This window comes from Solanum stenotomum, chromosome 11 (genome assembly GCF_019186545.1).
Source record: "Solanum stenotomum isolate F172 chromosome 11, ASM1918654v1, whole genome shotgun sequence".
NCBI lineage: Eukaryota > Viridiplantae > Streptophyta > Magnoliopsida > Solanales > Solanaceae > Solanum > Solanum stenotomum.
The window spans coordinates 43,283,057-43,305,314 of NC_064292.1; the positions used below are offsets into that span (position 1 = coordinate 43,283,057).

Below are 22,258 nucleotides of genomic sequence, written 5' to 3' on the forward strand. Positions count from 1 at the left end.
ATATATATATATATGTATGTATTTAACTTAACTAGTTAAATGAAATAGAAAATCCTACAAAAAAAATATATTGTCCGGTGGTTATCTATATATATATATATATATATAAAAAAAAAATTAATTTTGAGGTATGATGTACCACTAAGGAGATCCTTGATGGCATGGTGTTGGTCAAATGTATCTTAAACTTAACATAGATTTAAGACTACTTATATTGTTCAATAGCTAAAGCTTAATATAAAAAATAGTTCAAGTGGTTAATTGACGAACTACATTGAATTTTAAAAAAAGAGAAATTTTTTTTAGTGAAATCATTATATTACACTAAACAAATTTGGATAATTAAAAAGAACATTTATAATTATTTCAATATAAATAAAAAAAATCAAATTACAAAAGAAAATTAGGATAATGAATAAATGGATAGTTTTGTTATTTAGGGGTCTTATCCAAGGTTTAACAAACCTTGGATTAGTTATCCCTCCATTTCCTATGATAAAATAAGACTACATGTGGTGTATAAGCAACCCATGGATTAAATAAAATAAAGAGAAAATACATAAATAAAAAATCCCTGAACTTGGCACGAAAACTTACTTTAGTACTTAAACTACACGGCTGTTTATATACCCCCCTTAACATCTTTTATGTGAATTATTTTCAACCCTCCGAACACCAGCCTTGTGCGCGTGTTGTTACAGCTTAGAACGGCGCGCTAGTCATCTTTTAACATTTTAAAAAAATTAAATTTGCCCCTCCAACGATAATATCCGACCCATTACCCATTTGAAGAACAATCTTCACTTTTTAAGAACCCTAAATACCTCTTCTCCCTCACCAACCCAATCATCCAAAAAATGGTGACCTAATTCATTATTTTTTCTTGATTTTTCTCAAATCTTAGCTCTCCAAACCTAAAAGTTGAATGTTTAAAGGAATTGTTCTTCAAAATGTAAGATTCAAACCTAAAAGTTGAATCTTTGAAGGAATTGTTCTTCAAAATGTAAGATTCAAACCTTTTCTTCTTCATCTATTATTTTGATTTTTCTTTCCTCCCTTTTTCTTATTTTCTGTTTTTTCCAGATTCTCGTTACTTCTTGCACAAAATTGTAGCACACAATGCGATCAATTAATTTGACAAATCTTTGTATGGAAGAAAATGATTATACTATGAAGAAAAAAGTTTATTGTAATCATAGACTTGTGGTGCGTTTGAAAACACCTTGGACTTCAAATAACCCCGGAAGAAGATATTCGTCATATCCTTATTATGGGGTAAAGATCATTTTTGTTTAAATTTTTTTAGTCGATTAAGAATTTGATTATCACTAATTCCTTCATTTTTTTCATTATTGAAGGGTCCTAGATCTTGCAACTTTTGGTGTTGGAAGGATAAAGAAAATATTGATCTGAGGTCAAAATTTGTGATTCCTAAACTAATACAGAAATTGGGTGAGCTTGAGAATATAGTAGAATCCTCTCAAACCTCAGCCACTACATTTGAATTGGTTGAGGTCACTGCAGAAGTTGACAAACCTGGAGATTTCAAACAAGATGATAATTGTCTAGGTATGAAATTGAAAATGTTGCAGGAAGAGGCTGAGAAGATGAAAGTAATGCAGAATAAATGGAGAAGAACATGGCAGAATGTGATCTTTTTTGTTGTAGCTTATTGTTGTGTTGTGGTTATAGCTATAAGTTGTTGGTTCTGGGTGATATATATGAAGAAAGGTTCAATGAAGTTACCTTAAGTTGTTGATGTAATGAGATCAATGTTGGTGTAGTGTAGCACTGTTTATGTTGTAATCAATTAAGTGCAAGACTCTTTTGTAATGAGTTCTTCTTATTCTCTTAATGTAATTTGGTGGTTTGTGTATTTGTTTGTGTTTTATTTAAAACTGCATTCACTAAATTGCGGTCACAATTGCATAATTGTACATATAAAAGTAATGCAAAACTGGTTGCATAATTGTTTCAAAAAGTGACAGCTAAAATATCAAACTAATGCAGTTACAACTGCGTAATTGTTTCAAAAACAAACATAGATCAAACTAATGCAGTCACAGCTGCAACATAATTGTTTCAAAAATAAACAAATCAAACTAATGCAGTCACAGCTGCATAATTGTTCCAAAAACAGCTAAATTATCAAACTAAAGCAGTCTCCATATCAAACTTCAGCAACATTGGACCTTGTTCTCATTCTTTTGTTTTCTCTCATCTCTTGAAGACCTTGTTGAGTTACAACAACCTTTCCTTTCCATTTTAAGCCTGATCTTGATTTATGATGCCCAAGATTTTCAGTCACTATTGAAGAGTTCATAGGCATTCCAGGTTAGATTCACAAAAATATGTTGTCTTAGATGCTTCAAAAGTTAAAATTTAAAAGATGTGTAAATAATTAAGACAACTTACATTGTGGATTGTAAAACCACTATGTGTATGTAGTATCCCCATTCCAACCATTCTTGGCCTCTTCCCTCCTCCAGTAGCACCAGGAACATCAGTAGCAGTGGCAGCTACACCAGTTCCTCTTCCCCTTCCAGCTACACCAGTTGCAGTTCCTCTTCCCCTTCCAGCTAAACCAGTTCCAGTTCCCCTTCCAGCTAAATCAGTTCCAGTTTCTCTTCCCCTTCCAGTGGCACCAGAATCATCAGCAGCAACACCAATCCATGTTCCATTACCAGTTGCAGTTCCTTTTCCCCTTCCAGTAGCACTAGCCTATAACATAAGTTGATCAACAAAAGTATTAGACTGATTAAGATGTAAATTAACAACTAAATGAATTACTATAAACATTACCTATTTTGTAGAACCTCTTGGTCGACCTCTTCCTCTCTTTGTGCTTGATTGTGATTCAGTTGGTGCTCTAAAAGAACCAACACTTGACCTTGTTGAACTAGTCTCACATCATCTCCCATTTCCTCTTCCTCTGCCAATATTAGCTTGATTATTCAAATGACAACCCCTCTTATTATGACCCTTTGCATGACAAAGATTGCAGGTCATCTCAACACCTCTCTTGGACAATTTTTCTGTTTTGTTTTCATTTTGCTTCTTTCTCCTACACTTTCTAGGCCTTCCTGGTAGTGTTTTTATAACAGGTGGTATAGCAAAAGGGTTGGTCGACTGTGGCCACATTTTCATGTTAGTAACTGGTTGAATGTAGTGATTATAGACCTTGAGATAAGTCTCCTTGCTATACCAACGTGCAACATAGTTAATGGACTCCAATTTTTAAAAATGAAGTGCAGTTATAACATGGCAACAAGGTATACCTCTTAGCATCCAAGATCTACAAGTACATGTTTGATTGCCTAGATTCACACAAATATGTTATCCCAGTTATCTTTAACCTCAAAATCATATTCACCATTCCATTCAAGGTGACACTTCATTGACTTTGTTGTGTTCTCTGTCAATACATTTAGGGTCATTGGAGATATGTTTGTTATCTAAGTATCACAGAACTCCCTCAATTGTCCTATTCTTCTCATCATTTTGATCCTTATTTCTTCAAGCATTATGATGATAGTTTTGTGTCTTGGCCCCAAAATCCATGAATTAAAGCTTTCAGCCATGTTGTTGTCAACACTATCACAACAGCTGAAAAACTTAAAGTATAATTTAGAACACCTCTCTATATTGTACCACAATAAGTCATCACATATTCCAGTGCCTAACTTCTCCATATGATCCAAATTTCTTTTCAATTCTTGTTCGTATGTAGATTTGGCACATCTTCAAAAACAATTTCTTATTTCAATGCCTTTTCAATTCTTAGACCAGTTGGCTAGAACATGTCTTGCACACATTCTTTGTTCTGCATTTGGCAGAAGATCTTGAATAGTTTTGTCAAGACCCTGTAACAACAACATTTAGAATAACATGAGATCTAACTTAATGAATAAATGGAAAAGAAAATAAATGAATAAATAAAAATACCTTTTGCATATCAGTAATGGTTGTCAATTTTGTTCCATCTCCTAGCTCAAGATCATGTCTTACAAGCTTGATAGACCATTTCCAAGTGAATGTGTTTTCAGCCTCAACAACTGCCCATGCTAGTGGTAGCATTTGGTTGTTCCCATCCTTACAAACAACCACAAGTAATTGACCTCTAGAAACACCTTTCAAGAAGCAACCATAAAATCTTATATATCTTCTAGCTCCAGTTTTGAATGCCTTCTTTAAAGCATCAAAGCATATGTAAAATGATTGAAACATTTTTCTACCACCTTCAAAGGTTTCTTCACTAAGTCTCACCACACATGTGCTGCTTGGATTAGTCTTTAAGAGCTCTTCTTTATAATCTAAAATTCTTTTAAACTCATCCACATGATCACCCATAATTTGTTTCAACACAATGTTTCTAGTTTTCCTTGCTACAGTCCTCCCTACATACACATTCAACTATTTCTTCACTAAAATTTGAAACTGAAAAACTCTAATGTCAGGCTCAGAAATAATTCTGTCCTTGTACCTTTCTGATAAGTACTTTGAATTCACCAATTTATTTTTGGTTGTGCCATTGCATTTATGTACTGGATTATAATTCTTCACCACAAAATCTCTTGTTCTTGAATCAATACTTCCAAACAACAACCATGGACAACCAGCTATACACTTTACCCTCACCCTAGTTGCATCATTAACATATTTATCTAATTCAACATGTTCTTGAACTGCATATCTAGTAATAGCTTCTCTAAATTGCTTAACACTTTCAAAAGCAAGACCAGTCTCCCAAACTATTAACTGACAGGTAGGATCAAATACAACTTTCTTTTTATTTCATTTTGCTCTTCTTGCTTTTCTTTGTCTTCTTATAGGTTGTTCAACCTCATCTTCCTCATTAACATCTTCATCAGTATCTATTTCAAAACTAACAACTTCATCTGAATCAAAGTAAGGCTCATCTCCAGCTATCTTACCCTCAAAAGTAGTTTGTTTCTTGGATAAATATTCATCATATCCCAAATCAACTCTTTTTTTTCCTAAATCAACTCATTTAGATCTAGGGCCCTTTTCTTTTCTCTTATTTATTTTAGCAGCCCTTTTCTCTTTCCTAAGATTTATAACCTCCTCATGAACATCACTACCATACTCATCTTCTTCTTCATCAGACAAATCTGCATTGTCTCAATCATCACTTGCTTCTGTTTCACTTTCCCAATTAGACCCAACTTCTGGAATATCAGATGCAGCAGCAGCAGAAGAAGTACCACAAAAGTCTTCTCCAACACTAACAGAAGCCCTACCCAAGTCCTCTCCAACACCAGCAGAAGCCCTACCCAAGTCCTCTCCAACACTAGCAGAAGTCCTACCCAACTCTTCACCCATAATAGGTTCTTCAGGTTGTGCAGCCTCTTCAAATCCTAAACCTTCACTACCCTCAAAAGTTTGACTAGATTCCTTATCAAAAGTAGCATTAGATTCCCCACCCACATCATTTAGATATTCAATTTCGGGAGGGGGGGGGGGAGGGGGGGGGACAACAGTTTCTTCAACTAAATGAGTCACATAAAGTTCAACAATATCTCTATTTCTTAATTGATGTACAATACCCATAATATCCCTATCACTTTTAACTTCAACAACACGTCGACATTTAGGTGGTTTAATATAAACAACACAAGCAGAATAGTTATAGCAATTTCTTTAACTATATCAACAAATTCAAAGTAGGACAATTTTTCAACATCTACATCAAAACAATCAGTGCCAATACCTTCTTCATACTTAATACGAGGTTTTTGTTGTAGTTTTCCACCATGGTGAAACCTTAAGGTAACGTACACATCCATCTTCAAACTGTAAAGATAAAAAAAAAACTAAGCTTTACGAAAATTCTAAACTCGGTCAAATGTTACAATCATCTAAACGAAGATTACTAACCTGGTAACTTTGTTTCTTCACGCAAATCCTTTGTTTCTTCACGAAAACCCTAAACTCAGCAAATCCTTCACGCTAATGACTTGTTATTCTTCATATTAGGTCTTTAGATTTAAGAGAGATTTAGGGATATTTGTTTAAAAATGGGTCGGGTTGTATTTTGGAAACGAGTGGGTTATATAAAACGGGTAAGATATTTTTAAAACCCTTAGCGATGTGGACCAATGAAAACGCGCATGTGTAACAATGCCCAGCCTTCAATTGGGCTGGTGTTCGGAGGGTTGAAAATAATTCACATAAAAGATGTTAAGGGGGTATATAAACACCCGTGTAGTTTAAGTACTAAAGTAAGTTTTCGTGCCAAGTTTAGGGTTTTTTTTTATGTATTTTCCCTAAAATAAAGTAACCAAACAATGTATTAGATGAACTATTCTATTTAATACCACCTACCAAACGAGTCCCAAAAGCTTTGAGCTTTTGCTCATTTTGAAAAAAAAAATCATATTTTTTCCAGTTATTGCATTAGAGAAAAGATTTTCAGTTTATTTATTCTTTGTTTTTTTGTTAGACAGAAAAGACGAATCGATAGAATTTTAAAACATATTAAATAATTTTAAATAGATTACAATTTACAAGTTAAATATTTTTAAAACATATTAAATAATTGTATTATTGATACATCACAAATTTCGAAAACTTAGAAATTTTTTTTTATGGATGAGGTACAACTAGTACTAGTTGTATGAGGAGATTATTTTATTGATATTATATTATGATGCATGTGACCCATGCTTTATTTTTCTTCTTGGCCTTTGTTTCTCTTTCCTACTTTTTCCCTTTCCTCTTTTTTGTCATTTTTTTATTTTTCTAACTCTAATTTGAAACAAATTTAATTACTCCATCAGTTTGTATAGTGAAAAATAATTTATCTTTTTACTTATTTATTTTAACAGAAAATATTTTGAAAAAATATTATTTTTGTCATTAAATAATTACATAATATATTAATAATAAAATTTAAAAATATAATTAATAAAACTAGTTTAGTAAAATGAATTTCTAATACAAATACAATAGAATTCATATATATATAATTATGTTTTTTTTGGAAAAAAATATTAAAAATAATGTTTATGTTAAACTTAAATAACATTTCAAAAGTGAAAAGTAAGTTGAAAAAACACATTATACCAACACAAACTAAAAGGTTGTGTAATAGACTCAATCAAAGACTTTCCTACCCCACTTTTCAAAGGATTCAACGATTTCAATGAAGCACTAGACTATGCTAGAGGAACTCTTGGGCCAAATTATTTCTTAAGCCCAGCTTTAAGACAAACTACAAGACCTTTTCTGCAATACAATATCCAAAAGGACACTAACAAAATAATTTTCTGCGACCATTGTTCTTCAATGACTGAAGGATTCAAAAGTCTAAACTAGACAATTGAGAAACTAGAAACTGAGAAAGGAAAATTGACCCAACATATCCATTCATTACAAGAAAGAATAAGGTTTTTACTTGAAAATACAAATCAAACCATACCATTACAAATTCAAGACAATTCAGAAGGTGTACATTCCCCAAAAAATGTAGAAGGATCTATTGTATCAGCTAAAGGTACAGTTAGTCCTGTTCAAACGGTAGCGGGTAAAGACTCATCAAATCCGTTGATGGTTAACACTATGCCAAAAAGTGTAAGAATTTTGCCAGCAAATTTCAATACGGTGGCAGAAACAAGTAAAAAGACAAAAGGATTCTTACAAAAAAGAAAAAAAATAAAAAGATAGAAAAAATAATAAAAAGTTCCCTTTACAAGTTACTCACAGAAAAGACTAAGGAGGTGATACAAGAAAAAATTATACGAGAAACCCCAGAGCCAAATCTAGCAAATTCTGATCACGAAGACACAGAGAGTAGAAGTGATGAAAATGATCTATCAATAGATCAATTTAATCGACACTACGACCCAAATGAAGACAATGATTCAGGAATGAGTTTTGATTCCGTAACGCTACACAACCTGGATACCTAGAGAAATACGTAAGCAATGATGTCAACACAAGAAGACAAAAAAATATATAAGCAATGACATCATAAGCCACTATGATAAAGAAGACTCCACTACATGTTCACTACTAATAAAGAAGACTCCACTACTAAAAGAAGACAAAAGAAGGACCATTAAATTTTGAAAAAGTTTCACAAGCCATGTGACGATGAGGCCCAAAGAGCACCCGATAGGTGAAGAAAGTTTATTCAAAATTTGAAATCCGAACTTAAGATCCGGATCCTCAACTATAAATAGAAGGCCATTTGCGAAAACAAAGGTAGAGCAAAGAGTAAGCAGAGCATTGAGCAAAGAAGAAAGATTGATTAAGTTCAAAGTTCTAGTAAGAGTTAGTTTTACATATTCCCCTTCCCTTTCAAAAAAAAAAAAAAGAGTGTTTGTGTACAAAGAGTGTGAGTGTTTTAATTTTCAAGTAGCTGCAAGGTCACTCGGGGACTCCCGAAAAGGAAACCTCATTCCAACCATTATCATGTAAGTAGTTATCAGTTTTCTAGATCTTAGTAAGTTTCTTCCTATATTATGTATGTATTATTATGTACTGTTATTATGAATGTTTAATATGATGTTTATATTACTATGATGTTCATATATTGTTTAAATTACTCTTAGTAAATGGTTAGTTCTTTATCTTCTTAGTAACCCCAATGAATTAGCCTGTAAATATCTAGGGAAGTTGAAAATCTGCCATGGTTAGGGAATCGAAAGGACTGTGTATCCCAGGGTGTGGTTAAAGAAGCAGGTGCTAAGAACATGTGTTAAGGAAAAGAGATGAACAAAGTAAAAAAAAAAAGTAAAGTAATTTTGGGAGAAATTACATAGATTTAGTAACAAATCACTACTAAACACGATAACGGAGCAAGAAGAGAGAGTACTGAGTAGGATTTTTACAACATATTTTACAAACGCAGCCTATTCAAACATCACAACCTGATTATTAGTTATAAATTTATTTTTTATATATATTTAAACGTATTTTTACTGGTATATATATATATATATATATATATATATAATTATGTTTTTTTTTTGGAAAAAAATATTCAAAATAATGTTTATATTAAACTTAAATAACATTTCAAAAGTGAAAAGTAAGTTGAAAAAACACATTATACCAACATATTTCCAAATTTATAATATACCTTCAAAAAGAAAATGTTGTGTTTCAAATTTTCATGGTCAACAATAATTTTCAAATAAAGTGAAAATTATTTTATAAATAAATAAATATTTATGTTTAAATGGGTCCTAAAAGTAGAAGTTAAAAAAACAATGAAATATGAAGGCAACATATTTTAATGTACAATACATGAAAAATGGGAGGAAAAGAAACAAAAATAATTTTAGTGGTCAATTTTTATGGAATAAGTGACCATCCAAAGAATTAACTTGAATATTTTTATGCCCATAGCCTTTAATTGTAGAATAATAAAAATTATAATTTGAAAAACATTTTCTGTTAAAACAAATAAGTATTTTTATTTTATTTTCATCCAAACAAACTAAGGTATTAATTAAATTGATTTTCGAATAGAGCTTAGAAAAAAAATCTAGAAAAAACGAGGAAAGAGAGAGAGAGAGAGTAGGAAAGAGAAACAAAACGCAAAGAAGGACAATAAAGCATGGGTCCCACAAATAAGAATATAATAACAATAAAATAACCCCTCATACAACTAGTACTACCGCATACATAGTAAAAATTTCCAAAAACTTATATTGATAACACAACACGACTTTTTAAAATTAATGCTACGTTCGATAAATAGATGTAAATGGTGTTATTTTTTTTATTTTTTTCTCAAAAAATGAAGTAGGCAGCCAAATAAGGTGCCCAAGAATGTTTTATGAAAAGATATACAAGTAAGAGGAAATTTCAAAAACATCTATGATCAGAAATATAATGAGGCGTCTTAGCTATATTTTATTTAATTATAATTCATATCTACATGTTAGAAGGAGGAAATAAGTGAGCAAGATTGGGAGAAGGAGGAAGCGAGATCTAGGAGAGAGGGAGATAGACACGATTTGTATATCTAGTTGATAATATCACAAGGACAATTGATTTGTTTTTAAAAACTAGATATTAGAAGGAAAAGAGAGACTAATGAGATTAGGAGAGAGAGGAGAGAGACGAGTGAGATCTGGAAGAGAAGCCAGAAAGATACAATTGTATCATATCAATAATTGTAACCCTGACTGATAATTGTATCACGAATAGAATTGATTTGCATCAATGAATACAACTGCATCAAAGATTGTTGTATTCAATTCCTTGATGCAAATCAATTGTATCAATTATATTAATGAACACAATATGTATCGATGAATACAATTGTATAAACAAAGACAATTGTAACGTTGTTGTAATTTGTAACAAACTGTTTTATTATTCATGTACTTTTGTATTCATCTATTGCCTTGTGCATTGTATTTATGTGTTATCGTGTGTATTTGTGGTACCATTTGTATTACTGACGGCTAGTATTTGTGTCATTAACCATTATGATTTGTATAGTAGAGAGAGAAAGAGGCGAGAGAGAGGCAAGGGGTGAGGGAGAGAAGGAGAAAGAAAAGAGAAATTTGTTATAAGATTCTAACTATAGTTAGTTAGTTACAAATATAATTCTCTTAAATTATAATTATTAATAGTAAATACATATCAAATATTTACTTTCATATTACAAAATTTCATTTTACCAATGAAAATTCTTGTCTAAAGGGGAAAAAGCACTCTAGAGGGCCCAAATCTGCTTCTCAATCTCTTTTGCACTCGTTGCGCAAAAACCCTAGTAACGTTACCACCTACCGTCTACTCTCCCTCTTTGGCCTTCTTCCCGACGAACAACAATGGCTTCCAGTGATCATACCATACTGCAATTTTCACCATCTTCAACCGGCATATCCGCAAAGGTTCACCCTTTAGTCATATTCAACATATGTGACTGCTTTGTCAGACGTCCCGATCAAGCCGACCGAATCATTGGCACTCTTCTTGGATCGGTATTGCCTGACGGTACTGTAGACATTCGCAATTCCTATGCAGTTCCCCATACCGAGTCACAAGATCAGGTTCTTTTCTCAAAAGACAATTCTCCTTTCGTGTTTGGGGTCAATTTGGGCCTTTTTTTGGACTTATGATGAACACTGATATCTGCTAGTTAGTAGTTTCATTTTAATTTTAAAATGACAGATATAGAGGTACAGAAGTTTGGGGGCAGGGATAATGAGAGAGAATAGAGAAGAGACTATGCTATTGTGTAAATTTCAGTAAAATTATGATATAAAGAGGATTGCTCTAGATGAGTTGCTTAATTGTGATTTTAAGTTTTAGTGCAAAAATTGTGAGTGATTTCTAGTACAATTGTGTCTTGTGTGCATTTACCATCTCTCAAAAAGAGAAATTTGTGTTTTGTATGCATAGCTTAATGGTTAAACATGCACACAAAATACCAAACAATAGGATTTTATATGGATAATATACAATAGTAGTGCTTCCTCTGTAGCTTAAAGTGTGTCTTTCTGCTTTATTTTTGTTTTCAAAGTATCATAGCTCTAGGGAAAACGAACAAATGAGTGTAATGATAAGTATTGTGCTAAAGTAATGGAAGAAAAAAGGAAACACATAATTGGCAGAGTTGCTAATATTATCCTATTTGATTGCATCAATCAACCCGTCAAATGCTTAATCTCTATATAGGAAATTGTAATTTTTGGCACCATGTTTGCTCAACACGAAATACTTTTGTGACATGTCAGAAAGAAATCAGCCTTCCAATGAATAGGTAGCCCTGATTGTATTGCAGATTGATACTGAGGCAATGACTTTGACAGGAGAGGAGTGATCCTACTACATTATGTAAATATTTTGATGTTCACCAGTTCCGTATTTCTTCTTTTATGGTTTCTAGCATTTTAAATGGCATTGTATGTTTACCAATCATGGTGGCCATGATCAATCTGAACAAAAAATGCGAGGAAGGTAAATTCACATAGACGAGATGAGACGAGAATGTGAGTAGAGCAAAAGATTATAAAGAAGAAAAAACAGAGGGGATTGGAACAGTTGACTGAGATACCTTGAAATCTGCTAGCAAGAGAGTGAAACTTTACATCATGTCCTTTACTTATCCAAAAAAAAAAAGTGAAATACTACATCATGTCCTTATCCAAAAAAAATGGCGAAACTCTACAACAAGCTTCTTTCTTCAATGTGAATTTTCTATTTTGTTTCCTTTTCCATGAGAAGCCAAAGTTGAAATCCTGGGGTATCTTTCTTTTAAGCGTGGATAATGTACTGCTGAAAGCCTTCTTGGGCGTGCCTCTGCCTCCTCCTCATATTATTTTATCATTTTTTTAGGAAGGTAACACATATTCTATCATAGTAGCAAATCCTTATTTGGAGGTTGAAAAAAGTGGGGCTTGATACATGAATAGTATTGAACCACTCAACAGGTAACTAAAGAGAAAGGATGTCCTGTATTGCAATAAATGCCAATGATGGCATGGAGACGAAATGCTGTTGGTCGTTTTAGTTACTTGGAATATGAGGAAAATGGCTCTATGCAGAGGATTTCAGTATAACAAATAGATATGTTAAAGCTAACATGAACCACCTATATATGTATTTAATTTGATTTGTTGGGATTATTTACTTTGCCAGGAAAATAACTGATAGTTGTGATATGGGTAAAGAGCTGAATGATCTTACGAAATATTTTCAATGAAGTGTTGCCACATGCCAAAAGCATTAAAGGCTCAGTGTCCACTAGAGCTTAAGCACGAGGTGTGGTTAAAGCATCTGGTGTAATGAAAGGAACAAACTAACTAGAATTACACATTTTAGAATTAAGATTGGAAGACACTACAATAAGTGGAATATATGAACCAGAAACCTTATAAATCAAGCTCAACCACCACTTGTTTCTCTGTTATACAAAAATGAAGCTTTGAGTTTCTAAGTGATATCAGTGTAGTGTTTTTCTTCTTATTCCTTAAAATTTCCTATATCCAATCACTAAATCATTTCCATTCCAAATATTCCTGTGCAGTTGACTCAGTTCCTTGCTTTATTTTTACTGATTCCCTCTTCAAGATTAGCATGTGAGTATTAATGTGCATGCCTTAAAACATAGGTTCCTGGGCTAAAAGTAAATGTTATTTAAGCGAGGCAAAGCGCCTAGTGCTATTAAAGGCTCATTCGAGATGCGCTTAAGCCTCACGCAACATCAAGCCTGAGATGGGCATTTTTCTCACTTGGGGTGGCACTTCAGTGTATGTATCAAATCACTAAGGCATGCACGTGTATGACCATGGGTTCTACTTGAAGACGTCAACTATAAACAATAAATATAACAGCCAGAGAGATATATTGATTGTGAAAGAAACTTCATCAATAAATTTGTTACTTTATATGAAAGGAAATTTATCTGAAGTTAAAACGTCACCTTACAATTTTTCTTTAGTCTGAAGGAAAAAAAATAAAAATTCTCTGGTCTGAAGTTAATAGAAGTCAATTGACTTGGCTAAAACTTAAAACTGCATCTAAATAATTATGTCAGGCTTTAAAGTTAATTTAACGATTTTCACTTCATATATTTCACTTGGTTGTAATTTCTTCTATTTACTTTTTCAATGTGATTGTTGTTTGTTCTTATTGTTGTTTTTTTTGTTGCTCCTTTCTTTACTAAAGCTCATGTTTTAATCCTAATTTGTACTCAAAGCCCCAGTAGACATTGTGCAGTTTTCTATGGTTTTTGGCTTTGACAGCACTGGTTAAGCGCCTAGTTTGCATGATATTGAGATTAAGCATGCATGAAGCAAACCTTTGATAACACTTAGATAGAGCAGTTTATGCCTAATTGCTATATCTTTTTTCTTTCCCTTTTCCCCATGTTGCTTTGTGTTCTTAACTTTGTGATATGCGCTGAAATGTCATTTCTATTCCAGACCATATTTTTTTGTGTGAAAATTATGGACCATACTTCTTTTTGGATGTTTGTAATGCTCTTGATGACCTTTTTTTGGGTATTTTATCCTTCATTTTAGGTTGCCTTGGATAGTGATTACCATCACAATATGTTATCATCTCATCAGAAGGTGAATCCAAAGGAAGTCATTGTTGGATGGTAATTCCACCTTTCCGTTTTAATTTTGGGTTAATGTTTCTTTGTGTTGTCTTAGATCCAACTATTTCCAGATTTGGGTACTTTTCTGTGTTGCTGCAACATGAAGTCATTAGTGTCCATTACCCTTATAAAATAAATAGCACTGTATATTCTTATGCACGTGATTAAAACTGGAATATGATATTTGGAGCATGCCATGCTTGATAATAGATGAAAAAGATGTCTGGAATGTGAACATATGCTACATTTATTTCATATATATATATTAAGTGGCAAAGTTGGGACTTTTTTGGGGGAAACTACCACAGATGACCATAGGTGGCTAAATTCTCATGATGCCTAATGCGTTCTAGAAATACTCTACACATTGTTTACTCTGTCATTTATCTTTTTACATTTTCCGTTCTAGATTTTATTTGAAGTATTGACCATAATATGTGTGTGTAGGCATGATATATGTATATATCAATATTTTGTTCAATATTCTAAACATTCGGTAACTTATAGTGGTTTCTTGATGTTCTACCTTTATTTTTAACAATTTCCGTTCTAGATTTTTTTTGAAGTATTTGACCATATTATATATGCGTGTGTAGGCATCACATATGTAAAGTAAAACCTCACTAAATTGATACTCGGTTAATTAATAATTTCTCTAAGATAATAATTTCCTCCGGTCCCGACTTGGGTCAATGGAAAAAATCACTCATTTCCATAAGATAATAAAATAATATATTTTTAGATTACCCCTATATAAATATATGGTCTCATTAATATTATAAATTAATAATTCTTTAAAACTACAAATATATCTAAGAAAATTTAGTGAAATATGATTTTGTTATGTTCTGCTTTTTGTTAAAATTTAAGTCTAGTTGAAACTCATCTCTAACTTTTCTTATTGCATCCAAGAGTTTCGGTGTTGTCTTTTCTAATTGCACCATAAAATTGTGAAAAGTTCTAGGTCTAAGTGTTTCCTTACGCGTAACTGGTTCCAAAGGTATTGTACCATCTTCAACTTTATCATCAACGTTGTTTTTCCAATAATATCCACAATTTGTTCTAAGCTCTGCATCTCTGAACATGTATCATTTTCACTCATCCAATAGGTTATTAACGTCAATTTTATTGTGGTAACCGAGATTATTAATCATGACCTCAAGTTCATGAATGACGTTTTCACAAGTGGGTTCTTTCAAATTCTTTGAGAATTCATCCATGAACAATTTTTCGGTGTCGAAACACTCTGTAAATTAATAAATATTAATATATCGATTAAATAATACCTCTACAAAATAATAATATTTCATGGTCCCGCCTTTATCAATTTAGAGAGGTATTAATGTATACATAAATATTTTGTACAATATTCCTAAGCATTCGGTGACTTATAGTAGTCTTGATGTTCTACATTCTAATATATTTCTCTAATTTTTTTTATAAATCATTTATTTTTTAAAACACACAATTCTTGTGGCAGGTGCCCCCATCCTGGGACTAATGACTTCTTCCTTCTCCTACCCCCTTTTAAAATACTTTCATATCTACAAATTGCAGTGGATTTCCTTAGGTTTTTATGTACATATATCCCCCCTTAATACTTTGGGGCTTGGGAGTCATGACCTTTGAAGGAAAGAGAAAGTATATCTTCTTCAATAAGTAGGTGAAAAAATTGAATGCTGTAGTTCTAGCGAGGTTAAGGATGCGACAGGAACTCTGTTTTCCAAGAGAGCTTCCTGCATTATGTTTTTGGAAGGATGTCTCTATCAGGGAAGCATATAGTGAAACTTCATTTTGTTTCCTACTTTTGTTGCTCTTTTGAAATGTTCATTGTGGCTGTTTTGTTTTCTCCCTTTCCTTCTGCTAAAGGCTTTGATAGGGGTATCTCTATCGGGTAAGCGAACCTGCTAGTAAAAAGTGTCAAGGATGATATATTTGTGAATTTGTAGATGGGGATTGGCAGGAGAGCGTTGGAGGTGTATTTATGATACATAGATATGGTATCGTGGAAAGTTGTTATCGAGTGCTTGCATTTACATTCACTAATGAGCCTGTCAAACACTATGAAGATATGGTTGTGAAGTTCTATTTGTATAGACGGCTTAACAGACTATGCTTGATTACTTGATTTTACTATTTTGCTTTGGTCATGACACTTTTTATGTTATTTGAAGATACATGTCTTCAGTTTCGACAAAGCTTTAGTGGGAGAAATGGTTGGATGAGGTTTGGGCTAGTGAACTTGCTTTGTGGAGATCTGTGATAATGGCGAAATATGGGGGTATTGGATGGGGGTTGGATGACAAAAGCTGTGAAATATGCCTTATGGGTGCAGGATGTGGGTGAATATCTTTAGAAGTTCGAGTTTAGTGGTAATGTGTCATTTTGGCTAGGGGATAGGAGGAAGGTTAGTTTTTGGGGGTAACTTGTAGCGCGAGAATAACATTTTGAAACTTACTTTTCCCAACACTTTTTGAATATCATGTTAAGAGTTAACGGTCCAACAAGTTCAGAGGCTACATAATAGAGAAGTATTTTGGGACATGAGTTTTAGGAGAAATCCCCAAGATTGGGAGGTGATGGAATTCAAAGTTGAATTATTTCACAAACAAAGAACACCATAGGATCATCCTGATGTTTGCATGTTGAGGACGTGAACAATGGGGTATTTTCTTCTCAAAAAAAAAAGAAGGTATTTTCTGTTGAGTTATTTTAAGGGAAGCTTTTTATCATAAAAGAGGAAGCCTTTCCACATTCATTGGCATGGATTCCTAGGATTCTGAGAAAGGTGTGTTCTTCACTTAGTTAGCAACAAAAAGGGTAATTTTGGTTAAGAACTTGAGAAAGAGGGGAGGATCCACAAAAGGAGTAATTTTGATGGCTGAGAACCTGTGAAAGAAGAGGATACAGTTATTGTTCATGTGTGAGGATTCAAGTGAATATGTGGATCATCTTCTTCGATATTATCGGGTAGCTTCTCGGTTATGGTGGAAAATTTTGAGATGGTTTGGAATACAATCAATTAAGTGAAAGAACTGTTCACCTGGAACTAGGCAAGGCAGAGGAGGAGAAGTAGGGCTTGGAAGGTTGCTCCACTCGCATTTATGTGGGTAGTTTGGAGAAAAAGAAATAGGAGAGCTTTTGAGGGTGTATAAAATATTCTTGCACAGTAAGGAATAGCCTCTTATTATCCCCCTTTTATTGGTGCATCATGTGTTTCCTTTATGTATAGGAGATTAGTGACGTGTAGACAATCATAGTCTTTTTTTAGGTTTTCTATTTTTGTGTACCACTGCTAGTATTTGGGTGTTTATGCCCAAAGTGCAGTAAAATCTTCTTTAATTCATAAAGGAAAATTGAATTCACTGTACGAATAACAGTGTTATCAAAGGCGCGATTTAAGCGTGCTTAAGCCCTGAAGCGAGGCTCAAAACATGTTGAGCACTTCGCCTCGCTTTATGTGCGCTTCAGTGATGTCATCAAGGTTCTAAGACAAACTTTTCCTTGCCAATGAGCCTCTTATGAAGAAATGACACTAACCAATTGATATTACACTTTATCATAATTTTTTTTCAATTTCTTTGGTCATATATTTGTCATTCTTGTTTATAATTATTAGTCTTGGACTAAACATATACATTTGTATTTTTTTTCTCCCTTTGCGCCTTTTTTCATTAAAACCCACACTTTATTTGCGCTTTGCCCTTAAAGCCCCTACGGACCTTAGAGCTTTTTTGCGCTTTTCGCCTTTGATAACACTGATGAATAGTTCATTAACAGAATACACCTACTTGTTGTCTTCATGACTTAATAGTACTGGGGGCTGGTTACTATATGTTGCATATTACGTAGTCGAATTCTTGCTGTCATTTGTCCATACTTTCTAATTGCTTTTAACTTCCATTTGTCTTGAATATTTACTGCATCCACCAAAGTCATTCATTGATCTGTGAACTTTCTACTTTATGTAGTAGTGAATGAGTCAAAGGTTGTAATGCTAGAGCTAATGAAACTGTGAATATCTGATACTTGAACTTCACAGGTTTTCTACTGGTTTTGGAGTAACAGGTGGTAGTGCTTTGATTCATGATTTTTTTTCTAGAGAAACTACAAATCCGATACATTTGACCATTGACACTGGATTCACAAATGGAGAAGCTTCTGTAAAAGGATTTGTTTCTGTGCATTTGTCTATTGGAGATCAGCAGCTTGCTGCACAATTTCAGGAAATTCCATTGGATCTGCGCATGGTTGAAGCTGAAAGGATTGGATGTATGTCTCCACTTACCTCCCATACCATATAGGATAGTCTATTTTTTCATGAATATTCTTTGTGTTTCCTTTTTGTTTTTTGATTTTTTCCCATAAACTGATATCAGGGAATTGTAGTTGACTGAACTTTGAGGGGTTGGGGGTGGGTGAGTGGGGAATCTGGTTGGGAAGTGTTAATGATTTCTTGCTTTAGCAGTTTACTGAATTGGGTACATTAGTTCATTATAATAATTTTGGTGATTTAATTTTCATCCATCCAAAGGAGAAATGCAAAAGTAGCCATACTCTAAATATATTCCATTATAAAGAGTAAGAAGTAGCATCTTCTCTGTGTTTGGTGGGAGCACAAGTCATGTTAATTACCTTTGCAGTTTACACAATGAAGTTTCTCACTGGATTTCTCTTATGCTCCTTTACTTTAGTTGATATACTCAAGACGACTGTGGTAGAGAAACTTCCCAACGATCTTGAAGGAATGGAAGCCTCAATGCAAAGATTACTTGCTCTGATTGATGACATCTACAAATATGTTGATGATGTTGTGGTAACTGAACTTGCCATACTAAAATTTTGCACTTGCAGTACTCAATTTTTGCACTTGTTTTTCTCCTGTTTAAGTCATTTTCGATATTGATATTCCTTTTCAGGAAGGACGTGTGCCACAAGACAATAAAATCGGAAGGTTCATAACTGATACCGTGGCTTCCCTTCCCAAGCTCTCACCGCAAGATTTCGATAAGCTTGTTAATGATGGTCTCGAGGTAGTTGCTTGTTACTTTTAAATTGGATATTGCTAAAGTCCAATGTTTCCTCCCTATTCCCTCTCCACCCTGCCTAACCAAGTGGAAAAGATGGAAAAGAAAGTACGAATGTAGACATATCATTTTATTTCTCCCTAGTTTTATGCACTGTAGTTAGAAATGTCAGGAATCACCTTTTGGTGGTTAATTTGTGGAAATGAGACGTACTTTAGTGTCCCTCCACTTAGCTTTGTGGCAATTTCTGCCTTGAGCTAATCCTTTCAGCAAGTTCTGCTTCAATATCTTAAAGAATAAAGTTTCTCATTCTACTTGAGACAATTTTAGGTATGAGAAAAAAGTGAGATTCTCTTCCCTTTTCTTCTTGCCATGATTTTCCCAATCCATGCACTTGGAAGCTGGCCCCTCCACCCTGCAGGTTCTTACCCCTTATCCTAACCATCTAGACCCCTTTCCCCTTTCCTCCTTCCCAGTTTGAAATAGTGCCCCGTTCAACCTAAAACATCGCCGTTAATTGACCAGCAGCAGCTTAAGTTCCTGCAAGAATGACAGTTCAGTGGGTAATCATACATCTTTTACTGCCTCTTAAAAGGTAAAGTAAAAACTGAGATGTGTCAATTTTGGGTAGAGAATCTGGAAAATGTAGTCTTTTTGTGTGCTTTTGAATTTTCATAAAGTGTGAATTTTGACTGGTTTATTGTGCTTTTCATTCCTGACCATTTCCTCTCCTTGTAAGACTTCAGTCTTGGTTCTTTTCTTTAGTTTTAATCAAAATAACTTCCGACTCCCCAACAACCAGGCTTTCCCCACTCTCCGCTCAACTCTTCCTTCTTTTTTTTCTCTTTTCTATTTGCAAGTTTAAATTTTGTATGATAGAATACCATATGATCTTTCATATTAAATACATGTATTTGGACGAAACATTGTGATTCTGTTGTGTTAATAGAATGTTGAGTAAGGGTCAAGTTGCAATATCATGAAGTGTTTGTGCTACAAAAAACGGTCTTAGGGGCTAGGGCTGTAAGTTCCTTCCAAGCAAAAAGTTGAAGTTGCTCTGAGTGGTCGTAGGATTATTGTGTGGATGTGGGCGCCCTGAAATTCTTGCGTCTAATGAGTTTGTCAGTGACTATTAATATGCATGAAGCTTAAATCAGACTGGGCTGGCTGAACCTGAGTTAAAACTTTCCTTGCAGGATCAATTGCTCTTGCTCTACTTGGCAAGCCTCACAAGGACACAACTGAGCTTCGCAGAAAAACTAAACACTGCTGCCCAAATTCTGTGATGATGATTACTTCATTCTTCATTTTGTAGTGCAACATGGAAAATTTGTCTAGGTAACTGATTTTTGGTCAGAATGATGATGAGGGTTGGTCCTTTTGACCAACAGGGTGTCATCAGTTTGGAGAATTGTATGCTATATTTCGTTATTAGTTTACATTGTAGCTTCTTTGATTTCCCCCTCGGTTTGTACAAGATAAATATCATAAATGGTGAAGACTGAGGCTACTTTGATCTATTGAGGATGAGTTTTAATCTTTTTTTGTATGTGCCTGAAATCGCTTTATTGAGCGTTGGCATTAGTTTCTTTTCAACTTTTATTTTGTTGGATCTATTGTTGTGAACCTCATTTGTTAGTAATGAGAAATGTTTAGTCTGACACTTGCCTAAAAAAAAACATACCCAGTGTTCAGTGTATGTGGACCTTCATCTCTATATTGCAGAGATAGAGAAGTTTACCAAAGGTCTTTATTGCAAATCAGTTTGAAAAAGAGAATGAAGAAATTAAAGTAGTAACATCAATGAAATAAAACAAAATGAAGAGTATATAACATATAGAAGAGTGAATAGTAATGACAGTGATAATCGAGCGCAAAAAAACACAAGTGATAACCGAAATAGAAGAAGAAGAAACTATAGAATAGTGCTAATATTATTGGTAAAAATAGGTACAAGTATGACCACCAAGTCGATCTTGCTGGAAAACACTCAGATACATTACATCTTTCAACTCACACCATTAATCAACTTCACACACCTCTTCTTTGGGAAGTCTACATCTCCTCTTCACATGCCTAAACTATCTCATTCTTACTTTTCTCATCTTATCCACTTCAGAGGTCACTCCCACCTTATCCTAGATATCTTCATTCCTGATCTTATCCTTAGTCAAACACTTCCTCATTTGCACGAAATACTTTCCATTTTGAGACATCTTAGAATGGTAAAAAAACTATCTCTGAATTTATGTAGTACTGTACAATCTAATACAATTTAACTAGTAACTACTCAACTTATTTAAACATCATTGTGATGCAACCTTTGTCGAAAAACATCATATNTTTTCCTTCGTCAAACACTTCCTTATTTGCACGAAATACTTTCCATTTTGAGACATCTTAGAATGGTAAAAAAAAACTATCTCTGAATTTATGTAGTACTGTACAATCTAATACAATTTAACTAATTTAACTAGTAACTACTCAAACTTATTTAAACATCATTGTGATGCAACCTTTGTTGAAAAACATCATATTAATGTTTAAATATTTTCTACCTCCAACTTTAATGTTAAACATCAATGTGATGCTACCTTTGTTGAAAAACATCATATTGATGTTTAAACATTTTCTACCTCCAAAATTAATGTTGTGGGTTCAAGTGACTAAATGAACACAAAAAAAAAATGGAGAAGGTAAAAAAAAACTTTGTCAAAAAGCAGGAGAATTCATTAACGATTTATTTATGTAGTCTCAACTCTCAAGTCTCAACAATATGAGTATGTTGACATAACTTATGATCATACATTTTTATATTGAAGTAATAACAAGTTTGGGAGATTTAAGTAGTTCAGTTGGTTGGCTACACGACTTTCACCTTATTGGTGAGAATTCAAGTCCCCACTTTATAATTTCCTCCCCTTTTTCTTTCCGCTACCTCTATGTAATTATGTGTTTTAAAAAAAAGTAAGTTTGGGGGTATCATCATTTGTATATTAGAGTAAAAATTGGAGTTCAAATCCTTTGATTAAATATTATTCAAACAGTCAAGTATTAAGAAGACTTAAAATAAATCACTTTGATAATTTTTCTCCTTTCTTACAAATAAAAAGTACTGTGGAGAGAAATTTTGATAATTTAG

At 33.4% G+C, this 22,258-nt stretch overlaps 2 protein-coding genes and 1 pseudogene across 3 annotated transcripts in view; 1 reads left to right on the forward strand and 2 right to left on the reverse strand.

The window, feature by feature from the left end:
- The window catches only part of LOC125845045 (uncharacterized), a 4,529-nt pseudogene extending 1,608 nt beyond the window's left edge, over positions 1-2,921 (reverse strand).
- LOC125845036 (E3 ubiquitin-protein ligase BRE1-like 1) overlaps positions 1-22,258 on the reverse strand; it is a 187,823-nt gene that overhangs the window by 92,090 nt on the left and 73,475 nt on the right. The gene's annotated exons all lie outside the window — the stretch shown is intronic.
- On the forward strand, positions 10,681-20,623 carry LOC125845038 (eukaryotic translation initiation factor 3 subunit F-like). Its single transcript, XM_049524433.1, has 6 exons — positions 10,681-11,033; positions 14,010-14,089; positions 18,132-18,361; positions 18,784-18,905; positions 19,009-19,122; positions 20,313-20,623. Exons 1-6 carry the CDS (start codon positions 10,812-10,814, stop codon positions 20,400-20,402), a joined length of 858 nt encoding a protein of 285 aa, XP_049380390.1. The 5' UTR covers positions 10,681-10,811; the 3' UTR covers positions 20,403-20,623.

Coding starts and splice junctions, on each gene's coding strand:
- LOC125845038 (XM_049524433.1), top strand. CDS start 10,812: ATGGCTTCCAGTGATCATACCATACTGCAATTTTCACCATCTTCAACC. Junction 18,362..18,783: donor TGAAGCTGAAAGGATTGGAT/GTATGTCTCCAC, acceptor CCTTTACTTTAG/TTGATATACTCAAGACGACT. Junction 18,906..19,008: donor AATATGTTGATGATGTTGTG/GTAACTGAACTT, acceptor ATTCCTTTTCAG/GAAGGACGTGTGCCACAAGA.